The sequence below is a fragment of the Hippopotamus amphibius genome, chromosome 4 (genome assembly GCF_030028045.1).
Source record: "Hippopotamus amphibius kiboko isolate mHipAmp2 chromosome 4, mHipAmp2.hap2, whole genome shotgun sequence".
NCBI lineage: Eukaryota > Metazoa > Chordata > Mammalia > Artiodactyla > Hippopotamidae > Hippopotamus > Hippopotamus amphibius.
This window is the reverse complement of record NC_080189.1, coordinates 100,098,578-100,126,564: the sequence shown is the minus strand read 5'-3', so window position 1 is coordinate 100,126,564 and position 27,987 is coordinate 100,098,578. Positions and strand designations below refer to the sequence as shown.

At 39.0% G+C, this 27,987-nt stretch overlaps 1 protein-coding gene across 4 annotated transcripts in view; it reads right to left on the bottom strand.

Moving 5' to 3' along the window:
- RAPGEF5 (Rap guanine nucleotide exchange factor 5) overlaps positions 1-27,987 on the bottom strand; it is a 231,250-nt gene that overhangs the window by 32,033 nt on the left and 171,230 nt on the right. For all 4 annotated transcript variants that reach the window (XM_057730812.1, XM_057730810.1, XM_057730811.1 and 1 more), the window contains 7 exons: positions 13,926-14,004; positions 10,596-10,740; positions 9,227-9,324; positions 7,434-7,464; positions 6,408-6,486; positions 3,962-4,111; positions 315-412 (listed from right to left, as the gene is read on the bottom strand). In XM_057730812.1, coding sequence (XP_057586795.1) covers positions 315-412; positions 3,962-4,111; positions 6,408-6,486; positions 7,434-7,464; positions 9,227-9,324; positions 10,596-10,740; positions 13,926-14,004 — 680 coding nt within the window. The remainder of the gene's footprint in view (positions 1-314; positions 413-3,961; positions 4,112-6,407; positions 6,487-7,433; positions 7,465-9,226; positions 9,325-10,595; positions 10,741-13,925; positions 14,005-27,987) is intronic.

The window sequence follows — 27,987 nt, the reverse complement described above, 5'->3', positions numbered from 1 at the left end:
CTAATCTCCATACATCCACCAAAAAAGAAGAAATGGAATTAAGATTCCATCGGAGAAAGAGTCACATCTCTCAAGTCCCTTGTTTCAGTGAGGCTTAGAGAGAAATAGCGTTCGACTCAGGAAGGGTTTAGAGTTCCTTAAGATGGGCCTGCCTTTGATTTGCGAAAGTAGTGTTATTTGACGAGTGTGCTGTTGGCTACAGGAGGAAACCGCTTGACGTATTCTTCTAACATTCATTTTAAAACATGCAAACACATGCTCTCAGTCTGACATTTGCGTTTGTGTGTTTCAAGTACAAGGCAAAAGGTACTCACCAAAGTGTCAGCCAGGTCTTTCCGGTAGACGTATATCCGACCAGATGCGTCAAGGGATTTGGAGAAGGCCAAGTCATTTGGCTGAAGTTCGTGCTTTTCTTTATTTACAGAAAAGAGTAATTAGAAACACAAGAACAGCTAGTAGGCATTCATAGGACATCTAAAGAGTGAAACTTGCCAAAGGAAAATATTTAAAAGTAAATGGGATGTGAAGTAGACTTAATTCAGTTCTGCACACGCTATACAATGACACCAGATAAGCAGCTCTCATTATCCATAAAGAGGTACCCTCTCATAATTCATTCTTATAATATATAGTCATTCTTTACACAGAACAGCTCAGGGAAGAAAGTAAAATTCATTCATAATCCCATCACTCTGAAGTAACCATATGATAGTAATATTGGTACCAGTTGGGTATATTTCTGTCCTGATCTTTATGCAAATGTGTGTGTGCACATGTGTACACATGTTCACACTTATTATTTACATTTGCATTAATAATTATTATAGATACATATGTATTTATAATTATTCTTTATGTGGTTTTATATTCTGATTTTATTGTAAGTGCTTACCCACTTGTCAAAATTATTTATAATGTCGTGTAACTGGTTATATAACAGTCTATTACACCATCATTTAATCTTTCCTCTACTGTTGAACATTTAATGGTTTCCAATTTTTTTTTTGTCATATAAATTAGATAGTGAAACACATGCTAAATACTAGCACAGGGCCCAGCACATCACAGGGGTTTGATAAATAGGCTCTATTATTACAGCAGCCATAATATATATTGCTGAAGTCAACATCCTTGCGCCTAGATCTTTGGCTGCTTATAGATGATTTTCTTAAGATAGATTCCCAGTAGTGGAATTCCCAGGTCAAAGGGAACGAACGTTTTTAAAGTTTTTGATTCCAGCTGCCAAACTGCTTTCCAGCTCTTACACCCACCAACACTCACCACTACTTTGAAAACGTTTACCATTTTGCTAAAATCAAAAATAGATTCTTGGTTTATTTTGTATTTCTTGACTACGAGTAAAGCTGAGTGTTTTTCATCTTTTCTTCTATTTTATCTCCCTATTGTTCCTATCCTTTGGCCATTTTTCTACCATAGTTGCACTCTTATAACACAACAGGCTCCTCAGAGAAAAATGTCCTCCCCGCACCTACAAAATGCAGATGGGAATCGACCAAAGTGATACTCAAGTTTACTCCACTGTAACATAATCGGCCTTTCCTGAGGTAGCCTTTTGGTTATCTAGCATGTTTGGAAATTCAATATGCCGCATCTCTTTTTCTGGATAATCAGTGCAAACACAACTGTGACATTTCTGTTTGATATCGAGTCCACAGATGATACTCGAGTACATTCTTTATGACCCAGCCTTGCAAAGATCAGTAGTACTGTCACATCAGGCTGTTGATGTCTGCGGTACATGGTGCCACATGGCCGGGCTCTGACGTTCTTCTATCTCCTCCCTCTTTGTTTAGCTACAATTTCTTGCAACCCTCTGTGCGTCCATATATACCTTAAATCTGAATTTATAAGAGCCATTCTGCATTTGCCATAGAATAACATGTCATGGCTTTCTGACAGTAATTTTTCCATTTGCCAAGAAATGTTTTTTTCTTACTTTCAGGTTTGTCACTATACCATAAATGATGAAAAGTGATAGAATTTTAAGCTCTGAGCAACTGGGAGGGTTTCTGTTCCTACATACATATATATATACCTCCCCTGGGTACAAAACAGCTAGAAACCAACTGAAAGCTGGATAATAGTACCAGTCCTTTTAGAAAAATCCACAAAACCTACAACATGGCCAACGTCTTTAAATTTGTTTTTGACAAAAAGAAAATAACGGTAGATCTCATTGTCACTTCATTTTGATATCGCATTTAAAACATTATTTATTAAAAAATTATGGAATTAGAGCAAGGAATACATTAAGCTCTGTGGGCTTTTTTTCCTTCATAAGAACATTATGGTTTGGGGGATATGAAGCTGCAGGCAGAAAGGTTCTTAACAGACGAAACTACTAATTATTGGAAAATGACGGCTTATTTCCAAATCTGTGAGATAATTCAAGAGATAAGCTGATATCGCTAGTGATGATTAGCTATGAGTCCATGCACACGAATACCAGATGAGTCTAATTTAATAGAGTGTAAAAATGGCATTTCACAGGCATCAAAGAGATATTGGGTAGTAAAAGAGCCACTCATTAATTCCTGGATTCATGTGTGGCCCTGGGTGGACTCTGAGTCAGTCTCCAAGGGTGGTTGGGTCTCAGCTGAGCCACCAGGTTCACTAAGGGCTCCTTTTTCTCTAGCACCTTCTGTCTGCAGGCAGACCCAGTGATTACTCTCTGTAATGGTATTGCTTTGAGAGACAGATGCGGATTTTGATGAAGCTTAATATCATTTTAGAATCATTTAATATTTTGGTCACGTAAAACTAATATACAAATATCATATTTATCTGGAATACCTAATATATTTTACTAAACATTCAACTACTCCCTGATTACAATTCACGTAGTCCACGTTTCTGAAATTTTTGGTCTTTTTCTTTAGAGAATGTTTTGATGGGATGCACAATGCCCAGGGAGAGGAAGGAGAGACTGAAGAAGGAGAGACTCACTCACTAGCACAGGAGAGATGGGCTGTATTTGTTTGAATATGCAATCAATTAGCTTGTAGGACCATTTTACCTGCCTCTGAGTAACAAAGCAAAAGAGGCAATGTTCTGTCACCTAGTGCTTTACCATCAAGAACATTCTGATCTTCTCCTCCTGACACTGGAATGATAACAAAGGGTAAACAGGAATGCCCTTTATCTGCTCCCCTTCTCCCATCTGCCCCATCTCTGGTTGATTAGTTTACACAGTACTTCCATTTTTCAACTACTGAGGCTAAGTCACTTTCTTTGTATTTTTCTCAGGGTTAATGAGATATTAAATAAAGATTGTAAGCCAAAAAAGGAGGCCAGTGACACTGAGATCTGACAGGTTCCAGTGAAAACGCAGGGGTCTCCTCAGGTCACACAGATCAATAGTGTCAGCTTGTAATCTGTGTGATCTTTTTCAAAACAGACAATAAACCATTCTCTGAGGATAAATAAGGCCCAACAGAAGCAAAAACTATAACCAGGGCTCACTCCCCATGTCTACCTGAAGGAACACTGCCTGTGAGCTTTAGGCTTACTGTACAGTTTTTATTTCCTTCAATAGGGAGTCTTTAAAATATTAAACTGTCAGCCAGCAAAATGACTAGTTCAAGGCTGTCTTTCTTTTTTTCTCCAGAAAGTAATTTCATCCTTTAGCAATTTCCCAAGTTAATTTAAATATGAAAACAGAAGGCTTATCTAGAGTACAAAATATGTAAAGCTTTATAATATATTTCAAAACACTGGCGCGCCTCTCTATTCAGTTCTTGGGGAGGAAATTCAGCATCCAACAGTACCCGCCTGTTGTCATGGAAACACCCCTGGTAAGCGGTTTCTTATTGTTTGAGTGGTCATCCAGCTGCGGACCCAGAAGGGACGTGCGGCACGTTTACTCCATAAAAATGTCAACTTTCTCCTTTTGGAGGCGATCCAGTGAAAGATTAATATTCAAAGACAGAAAATAACTTACCCCCAGAGAATGAGACGGCTACCAGAGCCAGATCCTCTTCCACATTCTGGATCTTTTCTGCCACAACTCGCAGGATCTCTCGAGCTGTACTGGAAACTTTCGCCTTCACGCTGACGTAGGAGTGCTCTGTTATATATACGTGGCAGAAAACTGCATGAGGTGAAAGAATTTGTGAGTAAACAGAGAACTGTGGCCATGAGGTATAGACTTTTTCACCCAGATCAAGGCCCCCACCACACTCTTCCCTTGAGTACAGAACAGACACAGCTAGATTTACATATTTCTGCGTGCACACGGGCGCCTGAGGGTGTAGACAGAGAAATGCGGGCTTGCGCACACGTGAGATGGAGACATTATAAAGCAGGTGAGCAAGGCTAGAGTCGTACTTAGGCATCCCATACTGTAATGAGAGACCCACATCAGGCAAAAGCATGTGCTCATAGCGGAGGCAGCCTGACCACAACACAGCGGGATCTGTGCCACACGGACTAGACTTCGGAGTCCCTTCTTTGAGGGTTACGGAGATCTCCCAAAACGGTCCGCTAAAACGTTGAACTCTTACATTTTTATTTTACATGTCCCCTCTGGACAGTCACAGTGGCTCAGTGAAGACCACTACATTTTGTAATTTGAATTCTTACAAGCTTACCTAAAAATCTGTCGCTTGCTGTGGTTTTTGGTTTCAGCCTTCTTCATCACATGAGAACGAACCCCTGCCCCCCTGCTCCTGCCGCCCTCACCCATGTGAAGGTGGTAGTGAGTTTAGTTTTCAAATGGAGGTCACATTTCCAGCTTTTTAAATTTCCTTTTCCTTGTTGGTGGTACTAATCATTATTACCAGGACATTATCACTATCAGGGTGAGTGGGCCCTGGAAAAAATGTTTCTTTATGATTTGACAGCAGAAACTGTCTTAATAGCAAGGGAAAAAACTGACATGCTATTTGTCTCACATCAGCCATTCTGAATGTATAAAACACCAGCTTCTTCAGAAAAGACGGAAGGATAATAATACAGATATTCTCTTCTAGATGGCAAAAAAAAAAAAAGGTGGAGTGCAGCTCCTAGAGAAATTCCACATGCAATTAAAATGGCACCGCAAAAATAAACCCAGGAATGTTTTCACAGAAATGCAAATGAAGTAAAAGACAAACTGTGGGTTTACTAGTAAAAACCTCAAAGTAAACACGCCACCAAGAGGCACTGACAGTATTTTGTTTTGGGTTTGGCTGGGTGTGTCACTAAAACTATAGCAACTAACAAAACAGCTGTTTACTGTGTGGTCAACAGACTTGTGAGAGACAAAAGGCTTTTCTCCTTCCTCAAAAAGGTGGAATTTTGGAGCAAGGCAAAGATGCGGTGGACCAACTACTAAATGTAAGGAAAGTTTACAACTCGCTCAGTAAAATGATGAACAGAAAGAGGCAGGGGGAGTCTTGAAAGACTCAGACTCTTTGAAACTCAGCTTGGAAAATTATACAATAAATTGTAAGAGAAATGGGAAAGGAAGGTCAGCCAACCGAGAGAAGAGGAGGTAAGGTCATTTCACTCGTTCCTCCCCTTGGTACAGATGACACTTGTGACCCAACGAGTGCCATCGCGAACAGCTGCTTATACACAAACAACGGAACAGAAAAGGTATCCCTGCGACATTTTATTGTTTAAACATTCCATACGTTGAAAAAATATTCCGCATCCAGCATCGTCAGGAAATGCGAACGAAAAGAGAAAGTCTCCAACTCACAATAGTAAGAACTTTTGAATAGCTGTGTTTCCCAGCTCTGCACTTGACTCAACCTTTATCTAAACAGGAGGAAACCATTTCCTGTTCCGTTATAAAGCAGTAACGTCTTAGAAAAGCACGTCAGCATCTTCAGAGTGCCACAGAGGTGTTTCCCCTGCACTGAAGGCGCAGCCCTCTTCAGGGTGGCTCACAAGCCCTTTTGACCCCAGAACTGACTGAGGACACGCTGGATGAGTGGCACTGCCCGGCAGAGCCCTGTCACGGAGGAGTTTCGATTGCACATCCTTCTTTCATTATTCTCTCCAAGATTTTCTTCTCTAAATCTCAGGGACTGACTCAGCCAAAGCCCTGCACGGTGGCTTTAGCGGACTTTCCAGTGAGTCACAGGCGATGGGCTGACAGCCAGGGGAAAAATGTTGCCTTTCTAATACATTTTGCACCTCTCCCCAAGAATGCGGGGGGCTCTTTCCTTTACTTCCCAAATTAAAAACACCCTCGGTCCCTGGGACAGTACTCTATGATGAAGAAAACGATAAGGCCCACAGCAAGAGAAGAAAAACTATCATTGTGGATGGCAATGTGCTGGACGTAGGGGTGTGGCAGCGGGAAATGGTTAAAGGCAGGCTGGTGTGTTAAAGTTGGAGAATGGTGGCGATTAGCTGCTACTCCACCTGCCCCGAGCCCTTGTTCAAATCCTACTCACATTCCTCTGTTTCCGTCACGGTTCCTCTGTGCTGGAGCCAGTTCTCCTTAAGACTGAATTGGTGGAAAAGGGCTTTATTCTGCGAGAAGGGAGAACAAGGACAATCAATGAATGTATTGCTGCCCTTTGGAAAACCACAGCTGTGTGCAACATGTTCCAAAAGAGCGTGCCAATTTTTTTTTTTAATATGAAATCCACCCATCTAATCTTAGAGGAATAAACTGGGAGTTGCCTCCATTAATGCATGTGGAGGTGGAGCGTTTGAGCGACGTGATAGACCTTGGCCAAGGCCAGTGGCAGGGAAAAAGCCCCCATTATGACTCCCTGCAACATGCTGGAGAATATGGGCGTGATTTTTAACCCTACCACAAACATCCACAGCTTCTTATACTGAGAAAGCCATGGTTTCCCCACCCCAACATCAACCCTGCTTTTGGATAAAGCCACTTCGAGATCGTTTCATACTTCTGCTGTAGTGCAGTGACTTGCTTAATGGAAACAGGTACACGATCTATTATGATTCTCCATCACCTGATATATCAGCTCCTATGAAATCTGTGCCTGACATCTCATGTTGCACTTTCCCCTCTAGTTGTAGAGGAAACACATTCATCCTGGCTACCATCTCACTTTCTGTTGGGTTGAAGAGTACAAACCTTTTTCTTACAAGACTTCCTTACTCTTGCAGGCAAGAATCTTGCAGAGATGGTTTCCTATTTTTACATCAACCACGGAAAATCAAATTCATATCATTCTGGGCATGCTGGGGAAACGCTGAGATTCCAAAAGGCACCCCCAAAATGTAGAATGTCATAACGTCAAGGGCACCTGGCTGAAGCTGACTCTGCACCACCACAGGGAAAACTAAGTGACGGAGGAGCCGGGAGGCAAGCTGCAGCTCCTGCTCCCCACCTGGCCCTGCTCAGCTGGAGGCAGCATTCATTTTAGTTATGAAGAATGCCAAGTGGAACAGGACAAGGTCTCCAGACTGGATCACCCCAATTCAGAGAGAAGGGTCTGCCTTACCTTCCTTTGTGGTGAATACTCATCTACAGTGCTGAAAGGCAAAGGACAAGAGATCAGTCTTTGCCTCAAATCCAGAATAATGCTGAGATTGTCACAGAGACTACTTTGCAGGCACCAGGCAGAGGATTTTGTTTTTCGAAAAGATAAAACACACAGTATTCATTAGTTTACTATGTATAACACACTTGACATTGGGCTCTGGATTTCAAGTGAACCAAGAAGAAAGGAAGCTATTTATTCAACAGATATATTTTGCTTTCTACACATAGAAACTGAGCATTGAGGAAATAACTGGATTCATTCAGTCCATAGGAACTCTAACTTTTCTCATATTTTGCTAGATTTTAGGTGAAATTAGTTTTTCAGATAGCTAAAAAAAGTCAGCCAAGGCAGATCTTTTCCAGGATGCATATGTGGTGGGATTGGGGGACCTTCTGCAGGTTCCCAGCTCAAATCATATTCTAGAATCTAAAGATATTTCATCATCTTTACCAAAGAGGCAAGAATCATGTCTTAGATTATTTTCTTACTTAAATCTATTATTTCCCATTTTATGCAAGTTTTTTAATGGAACGTATTAAAATCCCATTAATTTATTTAATGCATTTAAATGTGTATTAAACCAGAATTAAATTTTCCCAATTGTAAGAAGGCCTGCCTTACAGCATAGATCAACTTCTATGTAGGGGATTATTTTGATATAAAGGTTTCTTTCTTTCTTTTTCTTTTTTGCTTCCTTTTTGTGTTCATATTTTCATCCTAGTGTTAGGCTATGGAAATGTATTACAGTGCAGACTGTGAGAAAAGAAGACCACCACAACTCCCCACATTCATTTCGAACACCCTGCACCTCATTTCTGAATTTCTAAATGTGTGATTTTCATGACTGGGACTAAGGTTTATACATGATGTGCCTGCACCCTAAAATTATTTATATAGTCTGTACTAAACAGGATCTCCCTTTACAAAAACTAAGTCAGGATCTCCCTTTACTTAAAGTAAATCAGGCTTTAAATCTCAAGTCGCTATTCTGAAAGTCCTGAATTAACATTTACTATGAGAGGTGCATTTGTGACTGCTGAAATCTTAATAGAAGTTTTTCACAACTGGACAACAGATGTGTTTTATGTCTAAAAAATGGAAACTACATTGTAAATCAGAGAACAATTTTTCCCTTCATATTAACTTTGCTGCCATATCTGAAAACTGACTAATGCCTTGATGTTTTCATTTACCAAAATTAAGAAGAAGAGTTAGTGGTAAATCAGAGTAAAGTCAGCAATTTGAAAGACTAACGACAGATACCTCAGTGATACTTGGATATGACAAAAGTCATTGAATAAATGCTTTCCTTTAATTTTTCTAAATTGATAGAGAAACCTCAGGGAATCCATAAAATTGAGTTTTAAAAATTCATCATGACTTTGCAGGCACTTATAAAACTTTTTTTCCTATTCCATCAGCAACAGCTGCGAGCACCACAAATGAGAAGTTACATATTTACACTTTTGAAACTAAATAATAATTTATTAAATATTTTTTCTTATGCACCCAGATTGTCATGGCTCACTTTGTTTCTATCATATCAAATAGGGTTTAAAAAAAAAAGCCAATAAGCTTGATTTAGTGTTCATTCATCTTGAGATATAAAAACAAACAGTTAATACCTAAGGAATCAAGAAAAATCTCAGATTTGAAATGTTCAAAATGATTTTTATGAAACAGCCCCAATTCATCTTGTGCTGTTTTCTTTTACTAACTGTAAAAGAAATACAGGAAAATTAAATACTTACTGACGACGGTGCATTCCAAGTATCTTCTGAAATTCTTTCAGCTCTTTTTCAAGTATTGGGTATTCATATACATCATCCAGTACATTTCTGTAGATAGTCTGGGGGGAAAAGAAAGCGGCATCTTAACTGGTTTGATGCCTACTTTGCAAGGATTAAGACTCATACAATGGTTAACGTGCTCAGGGAAACAAGTGGAGTCCAGAACGATGCAGGGGTTAAACCAGGTACCAACGGGATCCCGAGCGGTATTCCATCTACTAGCCCCTCATTCAGCTGCTGTGGCTCTCTGGCAGCTCTTAGGAGGTACAGGTAGGGAATGCTGGAAACTTAAGAGATCTCTGGCTGGCTACTCAAAATTTCTGTGGCTATTTTATATTTTTAGAAATACTATCCACATAAGCATGTGGGAGGGAAAACAGTCATATTGAATTAAACTAACCAGTTGTTTTGAAAATAACATTAGCTTAGTCAAAGCCTTGGTTTAAACCAGTTTTTAACTGGATGTCTAACTGATTTCTGAATTTGGAAGTCAAAGTGATTTCTTTCATGAAGGGCAAAATCAGTTTAGACCCTTGCCTATTCTGAAACAGAACTCTTCCCTGATCAAATTCCACTGTGCCCCTTCTCTGTGTTAACTTGCACAGCTAATATGGTATTGGCGGCCAAAAGAGTCCAACTGTTTACAAACCATCTCCAGAGAATCATCTGTATTGAAAAGATTGCAGCCTACTAATGATTAGAAAACGACATAAATTTATCTAATTTCAAAAGTAAATCTACGTTAGTAGCTATTTTACAAGTTACTATTGCTTTAATGTCTCAAAATACATCAGGTCCTGAAAAGGACACAATGTACACATTGTCAGTATCGTTTTTAAAGGACAAATAATGTTTTCACCCACTACTGTAGATATGAGAATGGTTAAACTTGTAATACAACTCAATATATTAAACAGTATCAAGTTTTAAAGTATGTTTTATTTAACCTTCCTTAATTATTTCATTTGCAATCAAAATTCTCATAACATATAAAATAAATAACCTTAAATGAGCAACTGTAAAACTTGCCTTCTACATTTACTCATAGTGAATTATTTAAAGTTAAAAAACTTCTATCTACGTAAGGAATATCAGGCTTCGGAAGTCAAAACAAAAATACTTTAAAAAAAATACTTTGAGATTGAACTTGGTGTACCCCCCCAAAAAAATAATAAATAAATTAAAAAAATACTTTGAACCATAATTTCAATATTACAAACAAGTTAGATGACTGTAACCTACAAACGAGATTTTTGAAATGTGTAAATGAAAAATAAAATCAGTCATTTGGCAGCAAAGAATAACTGAATAACTGTAAGTTTCACATTACCTTTAAAAACATTTTTGAGTGTTCATCTTCATGTAACCAGTCTTTGTACAGAGCAATCCACTGGGAAACAAGATGCAAAACCTTCCGTTTCCGACAAGGTACATCTGAGTTTTCTTCTTTGCCTTGATACTTCTTAGCAGAATAGGTGCAAATGGTTAAGAAAGAATATTACATTGTTGCAAGTAAAAATATAAAGAGATCCGTTTATTCTTGTTTTCATAAGATATGCTAAAGCACATTTTCCAAAATAATCTGCAAGTACCTGAATATGCAGGAAAAAAAGAATATGTATAGGGAGAGTAAAAAGGTGTGCACTGAAAAGAGCAAAAGTAAACCCGGGAAAATGATTTACATACACTTGGTGATGGGCCGTGAGGATAAGGACTGGACGATGGATTGACAGCTACTGGCACAGTTCCACAGGCAGCATGGGTTAATGCCACCTCAGAGACACTAGGTGGCCCATTAATCACAAGGGTGGCTCCAAGAGATTTGGTCTCACTACACAGGTGGACACTGTTTTCATAAAAGTTATATCAGAACTAGGCCAGATAGAGACTTCCCTGGTAGCACAGTGGTTGACAATCTGCCTGCCAATGCAGGGGACACGGGTTCAATCCCTGGTCTGGGAAGAATCCACATGCCATGGAGCAACTAAGCCCATGCGCCACAACTACTGAGCCTGTGCTCTAGAGCCCTTGAGCCACAACTACTGAGCCCATGTGCTGCAACTACTGAAGCCCATGCACCTAGAGGCCATGCTCTGCAACAAGAGAAGCCACAGCAATGAGAAGCCCGCGCACCACAATGAAGAGTAGCCCCTGCTCGCTGCAACTAGAGAAAGCCCACACACAGCAACAAAAACCTAACATAACCTAAAAATAAATAAATTTATTAAAAAAAAAAAGAAGTAGCCAGATATACTTTGATCCTCAGAAATTCACATTCTAAAGTAGTGCCAAATGAGCACAGATTTCTGTAGCATAATTTGTGGTATGATACAAATGGCCACCCCCTAGGAATTTAAGTGAAAAAAAAAAAAAGAAAAGAATTGGACAAATGTAAGTAAAAAGGGATGCTAATTTTCATTTTCACCGGAATAAAAAATATTAAATAGGAATAACCTAAATGCTTCAACCACTGAGGACAGTTAAATAAATTATGGCATATCCATTTAACGGGCTTTTCTGTAGCCATAAAACTGATGGTCCAGCATTATATTTACTGACAGAGACATTCACAATATATTGTTAAGTAGGAAAGCAAGTATAAAAGAATATGTTAGGATCATCCATTTCTATTAACTATGCTTATTTATATATTCATTACTGGAAAGATATATACTGATAGTTAACAGTGGCTTCCTAAGGTAATGAGATTTCAGAGAACATGAATTATTTTTATTGTACTTATAAGCATTTCCCAATTTGTATACAATGACTATGTGTTAACTATGCTGTTAAAATTATATAAAAATAACAACCTCAAAGGCAACATGCTTAAAGCCTTAGGAATGAGACAAGCTTGGTGCTTTCCAAAACAACCCAGTGTTTTTGCCCCCCACATTATCACTTCTGAGTATCTTGGACACCTTGAAAAGTTAACTGGAAATAGAAAATGCTATGATACTAAACACAGGTAGGCTTTAGGGTTATTGGACAGGATTCTATATTCTTTAATGCTGCTATACAATTGCAAAATAGGAATAAATTTTGTATCAGGATTTGTAACTATTTTAAAACATAATTGAGGGACTTTCTAGGTGGCGCAGTGGTTAAGAATCTGCCTGCCAATGCAGGGGACATGGGTTCGATCCCTGCTCCAGGAAGATCTCACATGCCGCAGAGCAACTAAGCCTGTGCGCCAAAACTATTGAGTCTGCGCTCTAGAGCCCGTGAGCCACAACTACTGAGCCTGTGTGCCACAAATACTGAAGCCTGTGCACCCATGCTCCACAACAAGAGAAGCCACCACAATGAGGAGCCCACGCACCACAATGAAGAGTAGTCCCGCTCGCCACAACCAGAGAAAGCCTGTGTGCAGCAACGAAGACCCAATGCAGCAAATAAATAAATAAATAAATAAATAAATAAATAAATAAATATATTTTTAAAAATTAAAGAAAAAAAAACATAATTCAGTCACTGTCTTCCCAACCTGCTAAAGTACACCAAGGACTGAATGGATAAAAAAAGATGTGGTACATATATACAATGGATTACTACTATATATAAAAAACTAAATCACTTTGCTGTACAGCAGAAATTAACACATTGTAAATCAAATATACTCCAATAAAAAAAATTAAAAAATAAAACAGAGGAGAAAAGTCATAGCTAACACTGAATATTTCAGAATGGCTACATTTAGCGGAAAAGTACTTATAATCCTTGTTATTTCATCATGAAATTAAAGCAACTAACTCAGGAAAAAAAAAAAGTACATCAAGGACATCTGATTGCTTTGATTTCTACCTATGAAACAAACTCAGGCAAACACAAAGAATCTGTGAAAGTATCTATCTCTTCTAGTTTTGCTCTTGAAAGGCATAATATAAGGATTTATCTTAACATTATTTCCACTTACGCAAATGTTCTTTTCTTCTTTTCCCATGACTATCAGGACTTGACTAATGATAAAGAAAGAGCTCTTCCTCTGACATTGTGAGGCAGGACACTCATTCGGAAACTTTGAGCACGTTTCTTTGGCATGTCTTTCAGGCCCTTGATCTGTTGCACCTCTTCTAGTTAGTGTATGTAATCCTACAGCCTGCTGGACTGGCCACTGACCGTCTAATCACATGCATCATCCTTAGAGAATGTGCCTTGACAAAGCTCTGAAAGGATGACAGCTGATTAAAGGGGTAAGACCTCCCCAGAGGGGAGTCCTCGTCTCCCGCAGAATACTTGCCCAGAAACACACTATCACACATGTACGTTTTCCCACCCATGTGGTCTGGCGCGAACTGAATGACTGTCTTGTAAGTCCAGTTATCGCCAATCCACTCAACCTCTTGACTCTGGGGTTGACCCAGTAGGCCCAATTCATCTTCAGATGCTTAAGTCTTGAGACACAGGTTTGAAGAAAACATAATATCGACAGCACAGTCTACCCACGATGCAGAATGTGAAAACAGCAGCACTGCCCTTCCAGTTCCTGCTGCCTCGTCTGTCTCGTTTCATCTTCCACCTTGGCTATCATGGCATTAATATTTCACACAGCCACACGCTAGCAAGGGGGTGAGTAAATGAAGAAAGGCAGTTAATTTCTAATGTGAGACATCTGTCTCAGAGGAAGCGGGCACAGCATCCTGAAGTTAATGAAGGATATTGCCTCAGCAGCGCCTGGCACAAGTCGTCGGTTGTCATGAAGACTGTGTACGTGAGGAGGAAGTCATCAAGGAGGGTCTCTGCAAAGAAAAGAAAGCAAACACAAGGTGAGCAAATGGGTGATAAGAGGGGCAGCTGCTGGGCCAGGCCCTGGAACAGTGTGCATGGCAGAAATATGACAAGTGGTGGCAGCAGTGGGAGGGGTGAGGGTAGAAGAATTTTAGCCATAAAATATTTATTAAAATTATTTCAAAAAACCCTTTATAGAGAATGCCTCAAGCAATGAGTTTGCTTTTTTTTTTTTTTTTTAATCACAAGGCTCTCTAAGCATACAATTCTGTCAGCTTTTTCTTCTTCTCTAAAACATCATCTATATTGGTGGGTATAGATGTCATGGGACACCAATGCATTAAAAAAATGTGCTTTTAAAAATAAATTTAATAAGATTTCTGAAGTATGCACTCCAGACCTACAGGGAATGACGCCTATATGTTCTAATAAGTAAAGGCTTTCTAAAGCCATTTACCCAAGTCTAGGGCAAGAACAATGGATAATAAAACCCAGAGGACACAGGTCAGGTTCCAAGGCCATTCACCTTTATCTCTCGAAAGCATCTATAAGCAGTTGGGAAAGTGGTGAGTGATTTTCTTATTGCTGCAAAGAGAGACAGAACCAAGTTCGCTTAAAAATGGAGAGAGGGCAGGTAAAATGGAGCACGACACACACCCTCCTAATTCCTTTTCCACCTCTTCAACCAACAAAAACAGGTTCCATTGTTATTGCTTCTTTACCTGCATGTTCTTTGAAAATTCCAGCTTACGTGTAATCTATAACTGCTAAACAGACAAACTGACCTCCAATAAAATTTCAAAAATGACAGAAAAGATTTATACTCAGAATGCAAAGTAGACCTTTTGCCATAGTAGTCTTTATCTAATCTCCTTACCTTAAAACTCATTTTACTATATTATTTAATTTTCATATCGTTCACATTTTGGACATCCAATTTTTAGCTATTTGAAATAGTAATAAATTGTAAGAATAGTGAGCTTGTCTACTTAACAGCATTGATACTGTTAAAGCAGTGCTCTCTTATACTATAAATGTGAAAGTAGAAAGAACTGCCCAGTTCAGAACTCTACAGCTCTATACTGCAGGTTGGGAAAACTCGAGAATTTTAGAAATAACCAGCAACATTTCTTTAAAAGCTATCTGTGCAAAACAAAGGGCCATGTTGAAGAACACAAAATTCTGATAAAAAAAGAGGTTGTGAATGACACCTACAGTCCTATATCAACTGCAGGCATTAATTTATTTCCATGGTTTGTTTATGCTGCAGAATATCAACACAGTCCTGACCCACACAGAAGTGGCTGCAAATATTAATGGTTGACCAAAAAAGCTTGCTTTCTAGTTGCAAGAGGCCCTTAATTAAAATGAATCAGAGGAGTTAATGAAGAGTATTAGGTAATTTTTTTCAAAGGTATTCATTTTTTTTTAGGTAAGTAACAGTACCCCTCACTAAAAAAAATAAGTTTGAGGGGCTTCCCTGGTGGCGCAGTGGTTAAGAATCTGCCTGCCAATGCAGGGGACACAGGTTTGAGCCCTGGCCTGGGAAGATCCCACATGCTGTGGAGCAACTAAGCCCGTGAGCCACAACTACTGAGCCTGTGCTCTAGGGCCCATGAGCCACAACTACTGAGTCCGCGTGCCACAACTCCTGAAGCCCTCGCGCCTAGAGCCTGTGCTCTGCAACAAGAGAAGCCACTGCAATGAGAAGCCCGCGCACCGCAATGAAGAGGAGTCCTCGCTCGCCACAGCTAGAGAAAGCCTGCGTGCAGCAACAAAGACCCAACTCAGTCAATAAATAAATTTATAATAAATAAAATAAATAAATAAATAATAAATAAATAAATAAATCTGACAAATAGCACCTAAAATGTAAATTAAGCCTAAACTTATAATGTTGTATCACACACAGTCACTGGTCTAACCTACTATTACTCTGTGGAAAAGCCAGTTCTCAGCAGATGTGCCTGGCCCCTGCTGGGCATATATTAAGCCTCGCACAGGAAAACTGTGGGAACGTGGCTGGTTGCACCACTGAATATGAGTGCACAAGCACAGAGGGCATTCACAGCAGAGCTAGGAGCTCTCTCCTGGAGTCCCTGTTCACAAAAGTTTCCAATCTATGCACAAAAAGGCAGGAGAAGTTTTATTCTAAGATCCACCTCCAAACTTGTTAACCTGGCAGCACAAGTTAATCACTGGCATCCTAGTGAAAACTTGGGAATGTATACTCAAAATTTTGTGTCTCTTTCATTACAGTGTTTTCTTTTTTATTTAACTTTTTGGGGGGGCCACACTGTGGGGCTTGTGGTACCTTAGTTCCCCAACCAGGGATTGAACCCGTGCCCCCTGCCGTGGAAGCTCGGAGTCCTAACCACCGGACCACCAGGGAATTCCCTCATTACGGTGTTTTAAATAGCTGAAATTAAGATCCAACCATAGCATAATGTCTGAAGCCCTAGGATATTTTGGAATCCAACTTGAAAACTCTCACTCTGAGATGCTACTGAACAGTCACGTTCACAAATTATAACATTTCTCTATACTAAACACGGCTGAGAATTCGTAACTTCTGTGCAAATTAAGTTTTTTTTTTTTTTTTTGCATTCAATATTAGATACAGGCAGCAAGGACCTTAGAGCAGCCTAGAATCTAGAATCTACTTCAGGCTTCCCAATGGGTCCTTACAGATTGGAGCCCACAATATACAGAAACCACTTGGTGATGGCACTGAGAACCACAGACAATTCAGCATGTAAAATTCTTGGTGCGACACTCAGGTTCAGACTCTTTGGGATGTTCTTACACTTTGCTAATTTAATGAGGTTGGAAGTATTCTCTGATCAATATTTACTCCATGAATAGCTCACATTAAAAAGAACATCATTGGGCTTCCTAGGTGGCGCAGTGGTTAAGAATCCACCTGCCAATGCAGAGGTCATGGGTTTGATCCCAGCTCCAGGAAGATCCCACATGCCACGGAGCAACTAAGCCCGTGTGCCAAAAAAAAAAAAAAAAAAAAGAACATCATTAACTCTGACATAAGCATTCATTCCACTCTGGAAGAGTCTTAGATAATGAACTGCGTGACTGTGAGAGTTTGGCTGGATGGTGGCAAAGCCATTTGGCATTCAATTAATCAGCTCACATAAGATAATATTTTGTTGAGGGCTTTGACCCAGAAATGCTTATTCTCCCCTAAACTACTACTGTATTTAATACCCAACAGGATTTACCTAATTATCTCCCTGCCATAGAAATATTAATTCAAATAAAAACAATGATGCTACGTAAAAACATCTCCAGTTAAAAACCTGATGCACAGAATAGCTAAAAATCCTAATGAACCAATGCCCAATACTCCTAGCTCAAATCTTTCTCTAGCTAACCACCACATTGTTCTGAAATTTTTCTGTATATAATGAGCTTTCCTTTATTCCTTTGCAGCATTGGTATTTTTTTTTTGCCATATATGAAAGTAATTGAGTGATAAAATAAAAATGACACACTTCAAATAAAAGTGCATTTTATAACAGCCATGCTTCAAAAATGGTTGTCCCACTGGTATTTAGAGATATTTTTAGAACCACAATGGCAATATGAATGACCCCCTGAAGACTATTAGCCAACGATGGCCATTTAGAAAGACTAGCAAATCCACTGGCATCCACATTAAAACACTATAATTATCTATTACATCATATACTGCTTAATTAATGGTAATTTCAGACTCTAGGTAGAAAAGCACCTTTGTGTATAAAAACGTCTTTCATTTGAACACATTCATAGTTGCCATATAGACTAACATTCTGAATAAAAAGATGCATTCATTTGGATTTCTAGCTTAATGGATACCTAGGTATTAATGTACCAAAAACCTTTCCTTGAAATTCTATTTATTAAATCAATCACGAAATCTCATCCCAAGATCTTGGCCATCACTGATAAAAATATCCAGCCATCCTTTCGGGAATACCCCCTTCTTCCCCCAAATAATATAACATTTTTTAGTGGCTTTTTAAAATACAGGAATTACTCTTTGCAGTATAAAAGCAACATGCTGATAAAAACCAAAACTGGACAGCAAATACTATTACAGTTTTAAGAGCTATGTAACTTGAAATAAAATATATCAATATGCTGTTAAAAGCTAAAGACGATAGAAATGGCTCTAAAATTCATGTCTATAATTAGCCATGTTCATTAATACAGAACTTTTTTCCCTTTCATCTGCTACTGCGTTAACTTTAAGACATGAGAATTGTCTATTTTTATTTGATTTTACTTGAATGTATTTTTCTTTTATGCATAAATTTAAAAATTTTCTCACTGTCACTTTAAGTGTATCAAGCACTAAAAATTTCTATTTTATTTCTGCAAAACACAAGTGTTTCTAGAACATCCCAGAGTTGTATCGAGCTGGAATGGTAATTGGTATAGTACAGATCCTTTTTATAGGGTTCTGTTATATAAATTTAATCAAATTAAAGGAAATGGCCTAAATGTTTCCAAAAGGTCTAAGCTTAATGCCCTTCCCGCCCCCCTCCCCCCAATTTGGTAAAAAAAGAAAAAGCAACAACATAAAAACAAACCCTGAAATCTAGAAATCATGAGTACAGGGTGACTTAGGGCCTATTAGAGAAATCTACCTCAGTTATTTTTCAACACTCACCAGCAAAATGTACTGCAATAATAAAACCACTCACCCGTTAAAGTGAATTACCAAGAGAGCAAATGAAAGGAGTTTTGACAGACAACTGTCTCTCGGAGCCATTCAATCTAAGTAAGGCAATGTGAGTATTCGACATTTCTGTACTAACTCATATTCCCTCAAGTACCGTTAGTAGTTTTGTTTCACCTGTATTTCTACTTCAGATGAGACAAGACTTAAGGTGGTCTAAAATAATGCTCTGCTTGACGTTCATTCCAAGGAGCCAAGAAAAGCTTTGTACATGAAAGGGTCCTGGAATGTTACAACTTACCATTCTTTTTTGAGAAGCAGTGCCCCAATGTACCCTGTAATTTGATTAAGCACAAACAAAAAATGTAATGTTCACGTTTGAATCACGTAGGTTAAAGTGCTATGCCACCAATGCAAGCGATGCTTCTTGGTCGGTGTATTTTACATTTCAAAAACCTGTATTCATGACCTCAAATGCAGCTGTTTACCACAGCTTTTACATTCTTCAACTCCTGCAGACTTCAAAATTTCACCAGAGTCTTGCTTCGCCATTCTTAAACTGCCAAATGGTAAGTTATAGTTTTATTTTCAGAGAGCGGTTGCACAAGAAATGCTTATTCATTTAACGCCGTTTCTACATCCGACCTGAAAAGTTATCCCTTTAATGACAGGAACTTTCGACAGGGATCGCATGGCGCTCGTCCAATAATGAAATCCATTTTCATTTTAACTTGTAAAATTTGGTTTTGGAATCCCACCACATTTCTTTAGGAAAGAGTGATTTGAATACCACAGGTTTTATGTTCTTGGCTACGTTTAAGTCCACATGCTGTCTTTTAAAAATGTCACTAGGAGGAGCATGGAGTATCCACAGCAGCGCTTTTATCTTCTCCACACAGAGAAAGGGTCATGTACGCAGGTCATTCTGTTGTTACGGAGTGGACAGGCCCTACGAGCTCCTGCGGTCCCAGCCCCAGTTGGCTGCTCTCAGTATCCAGGCACAATTCCTGTATCTGCCAAGTCTTCTGGGAGGCTCAAGAAAGAGTGCAAAGCATGCAAAGGGAGCCAGAGAGCTGCATTCCTACAGGTGGAAGTTCATATTTGGGCAATGGCAGGAAAAACATGAGTTTAAAAAGAGGAAAGAAGAAACTGGAGGATTCGGAGACATAAATGTAACAGAAGCCAACAAGAAAGAAGGGACTGCAAAAGTGAGCAGGTCATAAGAGTCAAACGTTGCTGGAAGTAGGTCCATGAGACAGAGCATTCAAAGGCCACTGGACGTGGTGTGCGATGGTCCCTGGTTTGCTGGCATTAGAGATACGTCCCCGATAAGCGGTAGGGGCATACTCCAGTTAGACTGAAAGGAAAAATGAAGGCTATTCGGATAATCGGCTGTCACACCTAAATCTAGCATGCTGTTTCTCTCCAAAGATTCTTCTTGCGGTTGTGTATCTCACTGATCAGTAACAGCAGGTGCTCTCACAAATGAGCCAGGAAGACAGATTTCTTCACGATCAATGCAAGTATCATTTTACTCAGCAGTATAGATGACAGCATGGGAATTGCCATGGGTGTGATGTTTTCACTATCGATCGGCCAGCATCCACCAACAAAAATTAATATTTGGTTCAGAGATTCGCTCGGTCTAATGTAACAGACCTCTCTGAACTGTTGCATCTTGTATGATTAACATCACATAATGCATTCTTAAGATATAAACTGTGCTCCTAAGTGCCTGTCAATTAAACACCCTAAAATTTCACGAAACAAAGAAAAGTTAGTTTAAACATTAAATCTTAACTCAGAAGTCTCAGGCGTGGTTATACCAAGCAATAACTCTAATACCTGATTTGACTTTAAGCAAAGTGTGATATTTTTATCTCCTGAGCACAAAGAAGAATCTCTATTGTCAGCTTTCTTTCAAAACTTGAAATATATCACCATTCTGAGTGTTAATTTTTTTTTCCCGTGGTCATTGTGAATCATTAGTGCTGAATTTCAGACAAGTAAAATTTTCTTGATTTACTAATTTACTTTTCTTTCTGGTTAAAAGAAATCTCATGGACACTAGAGAGAAGTTATTTTAAATAAAGTTTAGCAACGAGTAGTCAACTGCCTATTTTAAAGCTAAGATTGGCATGATGGTTAGATTTATTAAAGATAAAAATCTATTCTGCAAACTTACTAATTTAAAGTAAACACAACTAAGGCTCTTTCTAATGTGGCACAAGATCTTACACAAACTGAACACTTCCAATACAAGAAAATTTACTTTAATCTATTGCCTATGTTTGAAAATATTTCTAGGACAAGCATTTCTACCAGTGACTGACAGCAGATATGCCTTTGTGTCTGGTTTCCAGAACAGTCATGAGAACTCTTTCCAATATCACAGGGCTGCTATCCTTCTCACACAGGTGAAAGGGAGACTTGTAGTTTAGGGTCACACAGAAAGGTTTGGCTGAAACCGATGACCAAACACCTATTTCTTATGGTTGAGCGTAGGGCTCTCTGCGGTGGTGAAGACAAAGTTGTGAGATAAAGCCTCAACTTTTGCAAGGATTTGGAACCTGACTAGTGAGATCATTAAAGGACCACAAAGGGCAGTCCACGAGCTCCAGCCTGATGAATATTCCATCCGTGTGAATGTCTGAGCAAACCTCCACACTCCATCCCTGCCCACCACCACCACCCAGCACACATTTTAGCCCTAGAGAGCCCCAAACCATGCTTTGAACCACGCCTATTCCTTACTGTGCCCCAGGAAGCCAGTGGCGGCTTCTGTAGGCGATGGGGAAATGTCAGGGTCGGGGAGGGAAGACAGTAGCTAGTCTGTGTGAAAATAACCATACCGGCCCCCCTTCACAGACCACATATTGTGTGTTCCTCATATCCACCCTGGAAGGTGGGTCTCATCTTTTGCGGGATGATGACTCTGAGATAAGTAGGGAGGACAACCACAGAGTTCATGCGAGTTAATGTCAGAAGGGGCCTAGGTCTCAAGGAGCGCTGAGCACAGCAACGGCTCTCATTGCATGATGCTCTCCTGAGGGTGTGGACACAAACCGTCCATGTCAGGGGAGGGGGGAAAGGAAGCACAGGAAAGTCATGGGATCCCGGGTTTGGGCAGGGAGAAGCATCACAGGTACAGGAAATTGGTCTTTTTATTGGCCTCGAATTGCCCAAGGTGCCCCTATGAAGTCGTTTTCCACTTATGCACCAGCATGCTAGAGTTGCTTTCTTCCTACTCAAATTTGGTTATTTTGTTTTTCTTTTCTAGCAAACACCTGGCAATAGCAAACAGCTATAAGAGATCAGCCAATTTACTTTTCTAAAGGTGGAAATGACAACCACATAGAAGGATTACAACAGTCCACAACTTTATAAGGCTTTTAAGATGTTTTAACAGCCAGTTATACATATTTATATTTTTGAAAATTGAAATGTAAAGGCAGAAAGGAAAAATTTTTTTTAAGAAGGTCAAACCATAAAACTCTTCCTTTTCTGCTGCGTGAACTTCTGCGTATTAGACACTATAGATACTGAAAATCATTAGTCACATTAAATTTTGTCCCAAATCAAAGGAATTGACGTGTACGTCAAAGTCCCTCATCTCAGTTATCACCTGTCAGCCCAACATCTGGATAAATAGGCCATTAAACATGCATTACTGCCTCTGGCCAAGATATTTTTGCCTTTTGGGTAAAGGCACTCATATATTCCTTGTCTCAAGTGGTTCTAATAAGTCAGTTTTGCTTTGTTTTAAATTAAATGTACTACTCACAAGCCTAAGAATATCCTTAAGCCTTTCTGTTAGCATGATTCACAGTGACTTGACCCACACAGGTATGTAACGGGCACACAGGAGTTCTGAAACATCACCAAGGATACAATATTATATAAAATTGTATAATATATAGCCTGCTCTAAAAAGAACAAATTTAATTTGTGCTATTGTTAAAAAAAAACTTCTTCAAAGCCATATGGCATGAAATATTTCTTGGTATATGTTAAATTTATTTTATGAAAAAACGTTTCTAACAACTAGTAGGGAGAATTTTGAGTGAAAGATGTGGAATTCTCAAGCATGAATTCAGTGGCTCAAAGCACATGAGAAAAGGTACTTATAGTTAAGTAAACCTTGAGAATTAAGAATACATGAGATCTATTAAAAAAGAATGTATATACATATATAACTGAGTTGCTTTGCTGTACAGCAGGAATTGGCATAACACTATAAGTCAACTACACTTCAACTGAAAAAAAGAAAGAATACATGAGATTAGTGTCAATAGTCATGTGTTGAGAAGAATATAAGACTTAATCCAAACCACTTTATAGGTTTTAAAAAAGTGATTATATAATTACGGCCTTGGGTCTAAAGTATCAAAACAAATTAATATCAGCTTCCATTCATAAAATTTTGTACGTTTTCTTCTGTAGGAACCAAACTTTTTTTTTTTTTTAAGCTCTTTATTGGAATATAATTGAGGAACAAAACTTTGATTCTTCTTGGGCTTACTGCTCTCCAGATAGTTTAAAACCAAACCAAACAATACATTTCCCAACCTCACTTGTAGCTAGATGTGGCCATAACTAAGTTTTGGTCCATGAGAAAAAAGCAGAAGCCAGGTATGTTCTTAACTTGCTCCATCCTGCTACCTGGACTGCAATGCTATATTCACCTTGGTTCATGGGATACAGGTCAGACTCTAGGGACACTGGAGCAAAGAGCTGGAAGGAATCTCACTCCTGGCTGATTTCAGAGGGGCCTTACCAGCTCTGGACTGCATTTCTTTATTTTTATTTTCATGTGAGAGAGAAGTGTATGTATACCTTGTTTACGTCACTGTTCGAGATTTCCTGTTATATGCAGCCATGCCTAATCTCAAATAATATATACACACAGAAAAAGTTCAGGAATTCAAACACATGATCAGTAATGCGGTCTTGTTCTCAAGTTTCTCAACTATCATAAGCAGGAAAAGAACATTTAAGGAGATATAAGTGTTGTGAATTTACCCTGATCTCACTGTTGTGGATTTCTAGAATGTGCTGATAAGACACATTTGCCTTGCGTGTTTTTGATTGTTTTTTAAAAGAACAAACAACCTCCCAAGAAGACTGTCAAATAGCGTAAACTGTCATAATAATTTTGAGATATGCACTCACAGTGTGCCAATCAGCACTGGCAGAACTTGAGCTTACTAAAATCTTTCTACGAAAGTCATCAGTGGTAAATGACTCTGCAATTCCTTCAAATTCAGATCAAACGGAACTAAGACACAAGAGGTCACATTTTATATGTTCAACTCTCAGGAAAAGATCCAAAATTAGGATGAAAATATCTTCACCTCGCTCTTTTTTCTTAACCAAATACATGACACTGGATTTATGATATCTATAAGCCTGCTACACGAAAACAAAATATGTGATCTCAAGCAAGACAGGAAGAAAATTTAGGGGGAAAACCTAACTTGCTCTAAGTACTATGTAAATCTCTCTTCATAAGATAAGTCTATTTAAGGCACCCTGAAAGGGATATATGTAGCAAGAAGGAAAATACCAGATGCTTTAATATTATAACTACTATCTATCACGAGCCCTGACATATACAGCCACTCACCTAAAATCCTGTTCATTTTTAGACTGAGAATTTAAGAAGAAATATCCAACCAGGCATGAGATGGGCAATTTTAACTGGTGTCTTTCATCTGCACACTAAGTGCAGCTCATTTTACAGGATTAAAAGATTTAAAAATGAGAAGACTGACCAAGCATCCTGCATGCTGAAAAGGATAAGTCTGAAGGAGAAAAGGAGATAGGATTGCTCTGAAAGTAATTTTCGGTCACTGTTTAGATAACAACAAGATATTCTGGGGATTACAACAAGATATTTTAGTTTTCCACACTTTCTGTTCACCCATACCTACCAATTCTGTCTGATTTCGTATTTATTTCTGAGATTTGGGGGAAGGACTGCCAGCCAGACAGCAGCCTTAAGCATAAGGCAAAAAGCTGCAAACAGAATGAAAAGAATGGATTCAATTGTAGAGCAAGAAAGCCCCAAGGGCAGAAAATGAGGATAATGGGAAATGGGAGGGGGAGGTTATAATGAGAAAGACTGCAAGAAAGCAACGAGGAAAAGCTCAGTTATAGGTATGTTAAAGGCAAAAATTCTCCCACTTGAAGAATATCCCTTTCAGACACGTGCTTGTCAATTGCAGCAATTCTGTGGCATCGCACCCTTTACATGAAGCCATCATTCGACTGAAACATGCTGTGAGAGAGTAACATGCAGTGATTATAATTGGCAAATTGCCTTCTACTAGCATTCCTTCCTCACACTTGTAAGACTATCTGAAATACACACTCTTAGACAGAAAAACCACTCCTCCCCCTCATTTTCTGAAAGGATGCTGAATTTCTGACTGAGGATGATGTCACAGCATTAAAAATACAGACAAGAACATGTGATGATCTCACTTTAAGTCCTTCAGGTGAAGAGATGACACATAAGATCTCTGAGGGAGAGGAACAGAGAGAGGAAAGAGAGTTTTCTTACCCTTTGAATTGTCTTAAACACAGCCTCCAGTAATTACATTAAAACTATGATTTTGCTAAAACTGCTCGATTGTCACCTTCACTTTTGACACCGTGTCTTTCTCCAGAAATTTCAGAACGTGTTGCTTCTCTCAATTTGCTGCTCCAAAAATACCTGCCTCACATCACAGATGTAAACTAGTTTCTGGAAATACAGCTGGACGCTGGCAAAATCACAAGTGTTTCTACTGGAGTACAACATTAAATATGCCAATAGACCCCAAATTCACTGAGAAAATATGGTCATATTTACAACTTTAAGACTTGAGAAAAGCATTTCCTTTTTAAAGAAACAAAAATCTATTTTCCTTTTAAAAAGAACAACAACAACAAAAAAAGAAGTTTATAAGAACAAAAATCAGCACCAAACTGAGAAACTGTGCTATAGAGATTATAATTATGGAACTAGAAATAGAAAAATACAAGTAGCAGCCTTTGTTCCTAAAGGGCTTATATCAGGGAGGCCAAATATAAAGGGAAAACTAAACAAAGCTATTATCCTTCTCAAACATATCTTCATGAGAAAAACTACAAGTTATACTGGGTTTGTGTTTAAAAATCAACCTTCACAAAGCAACCTATGTCAAAGAAACTATACAGATTTAAGCCAATATCTTATTCACGTAATTATAAAAGCGAAGACTATCGTACATGAACTTTGTGACTTAATACAGAGGGCCTTTATAGTTTATATTTAAAAATAGATTGTAATTTTATATATTCTGATTCTTGATAATTTGTGTACATATTTAAGGCAACTCTCAGTGTACCAGAGTATTTTATTATTTGTAGTAATTTATCTACCAGCCATTCTAGGAAATCAGAAATTTACTTTACTACAAAGAAAGAAATACCTAAGGTTCCCCACAGTTGTCTGTCTAAAAAGATGAGTACCAAATTGAACATCTGAGGTAAAGGAAAAGCATTTCAGGGGAAGCAAAAAAAATGTAAATAAGGGGAATAAAGCAAACAAAATGTGCCAAGGTGAATAAAGGAGAAAGTCCATTAATTGCTAAGTCTTCTGTTCTGGCTTTAGTTTACATAGGGAAACTCTCCTGGTTTGGGGGGTTGAGGACATCACCACCAGGACAGACAGAAACAAGCAGTCACATGTGTATCTCATCTAGAACATAATGTGTGAAGGAAACTTTCACAGATTCTCTATCTCACTTCCTGGATCTAGGACACAGCCTTCACTGTAACCCAACAGAACGTTATTGATACTTTCCTTAAAAGTATTCAAAGAAGAAAATCTAAAAACTCTTGTTAAGGGCTTCCCTGGTGGCGCAGTGGTTAAGAATCCACCTGCCAATGCAGAGGGCACGGGTTTGATCCCTGGTCTGGGAAGATCCCACATGCCATGGAGCAACTAAGCCCATGCCCCACAACTACTGAGTCTGCGCCCTAGAGCCTATGTTCTAGAGCCGGTGAACCACAACTAATGAGCCCATGTTCCGCAACTACGGAAGCTTATGCGCCTAGAGCCCGTGCTCTGCAACAAGAGATGTCGCCACAATGAGGAGCCCGCGCACCACAGTGAAGAGTAGCCCCCGCCCTCCACAACTAGAGAAAGCCCATGTGCAGCAACGAAGACCCAGCTCAGCCAATCAATCAATAAATAAATTTATATTTAAAAAAAAGTGCTCCAATGATCCAGTCTCATTCTAAACAAGGATTATTTGGAATTGTCCCTGGAAACTAGGGAACATTAAACATGAAACATCTTCCTTTGCCTACTGGTTATGCCATCATGAAAACTTCCACATTTTGGTTATTAATCAGCATACGATAATGACCTTATGCTTCGGCTCTGTCTCACTTCATTTCACCTTGCTTCATTACTGACAAGAGTATTAATTAACCCACAGTCCACTGGCAGTGCAAAAGCATCAACTCCCTTGTTATCATACACAGTATCGCAAGTTCAACAGTGGTGTGAATAGATGATGAACTCCTCAAATGAAATTCACGGTCAAAATCTGATTTTTCATAATATCTCATATCAGTGTTCTGATACAGCATCAGCTGAAACTAGGACTTCTTTCGCACCCCCCTCTCTTGTGTAACCTTCTTAAAGCAAATAGCCCACCCAGAGGCCACCCAGCTCACAGCTGGGAACCAAGAAGCAGGTCTTTGTGCTGGAGATTAGCTCCCTCCTCAGTGGCCACTGAAGGACTTGATGTGGAGTTTACAGCTAGAGTCGAATGGTAGGTTTTTTTACTTCAACTCTGCCTTTCATCCCTGATTTTAGTCACTAGACAAAATTGATGTTCTGGGATAAAGGCAGGAATATAGCCGGGTTCACTTACAGATTCAAAAGATCATTCTCTCTCTGAAGCAGCTTAGCATCTTCTGCCTTAGCATCTATGTCCATTAGATGGAGGTCATCATCCTGTACAAGCAACCATCCAATGGAGAGGACGTGTGGATAAACAGAGTGGTGCCAAATCCTGGCTCTCAAACCTGGAAGGGGCCTCAGACGTCATGTGGTCTAAGTTCTTTGCTTTCATAAATGAGGCGGATGAGAAAGAAACTCCCACACAGCCCTAATTATCTCATCACTTAGTCAATATTAATTTATGAAGTCTTCCAATGCTTCGATTACAATCAGCAAACACCTTACATTCTCCACATGAGCAATGAGGAGAGAAGCTCAGAGAACTGCCAATCCCAAAGCACAGAGATTGTAAAGCAGGACAAAAACCACATT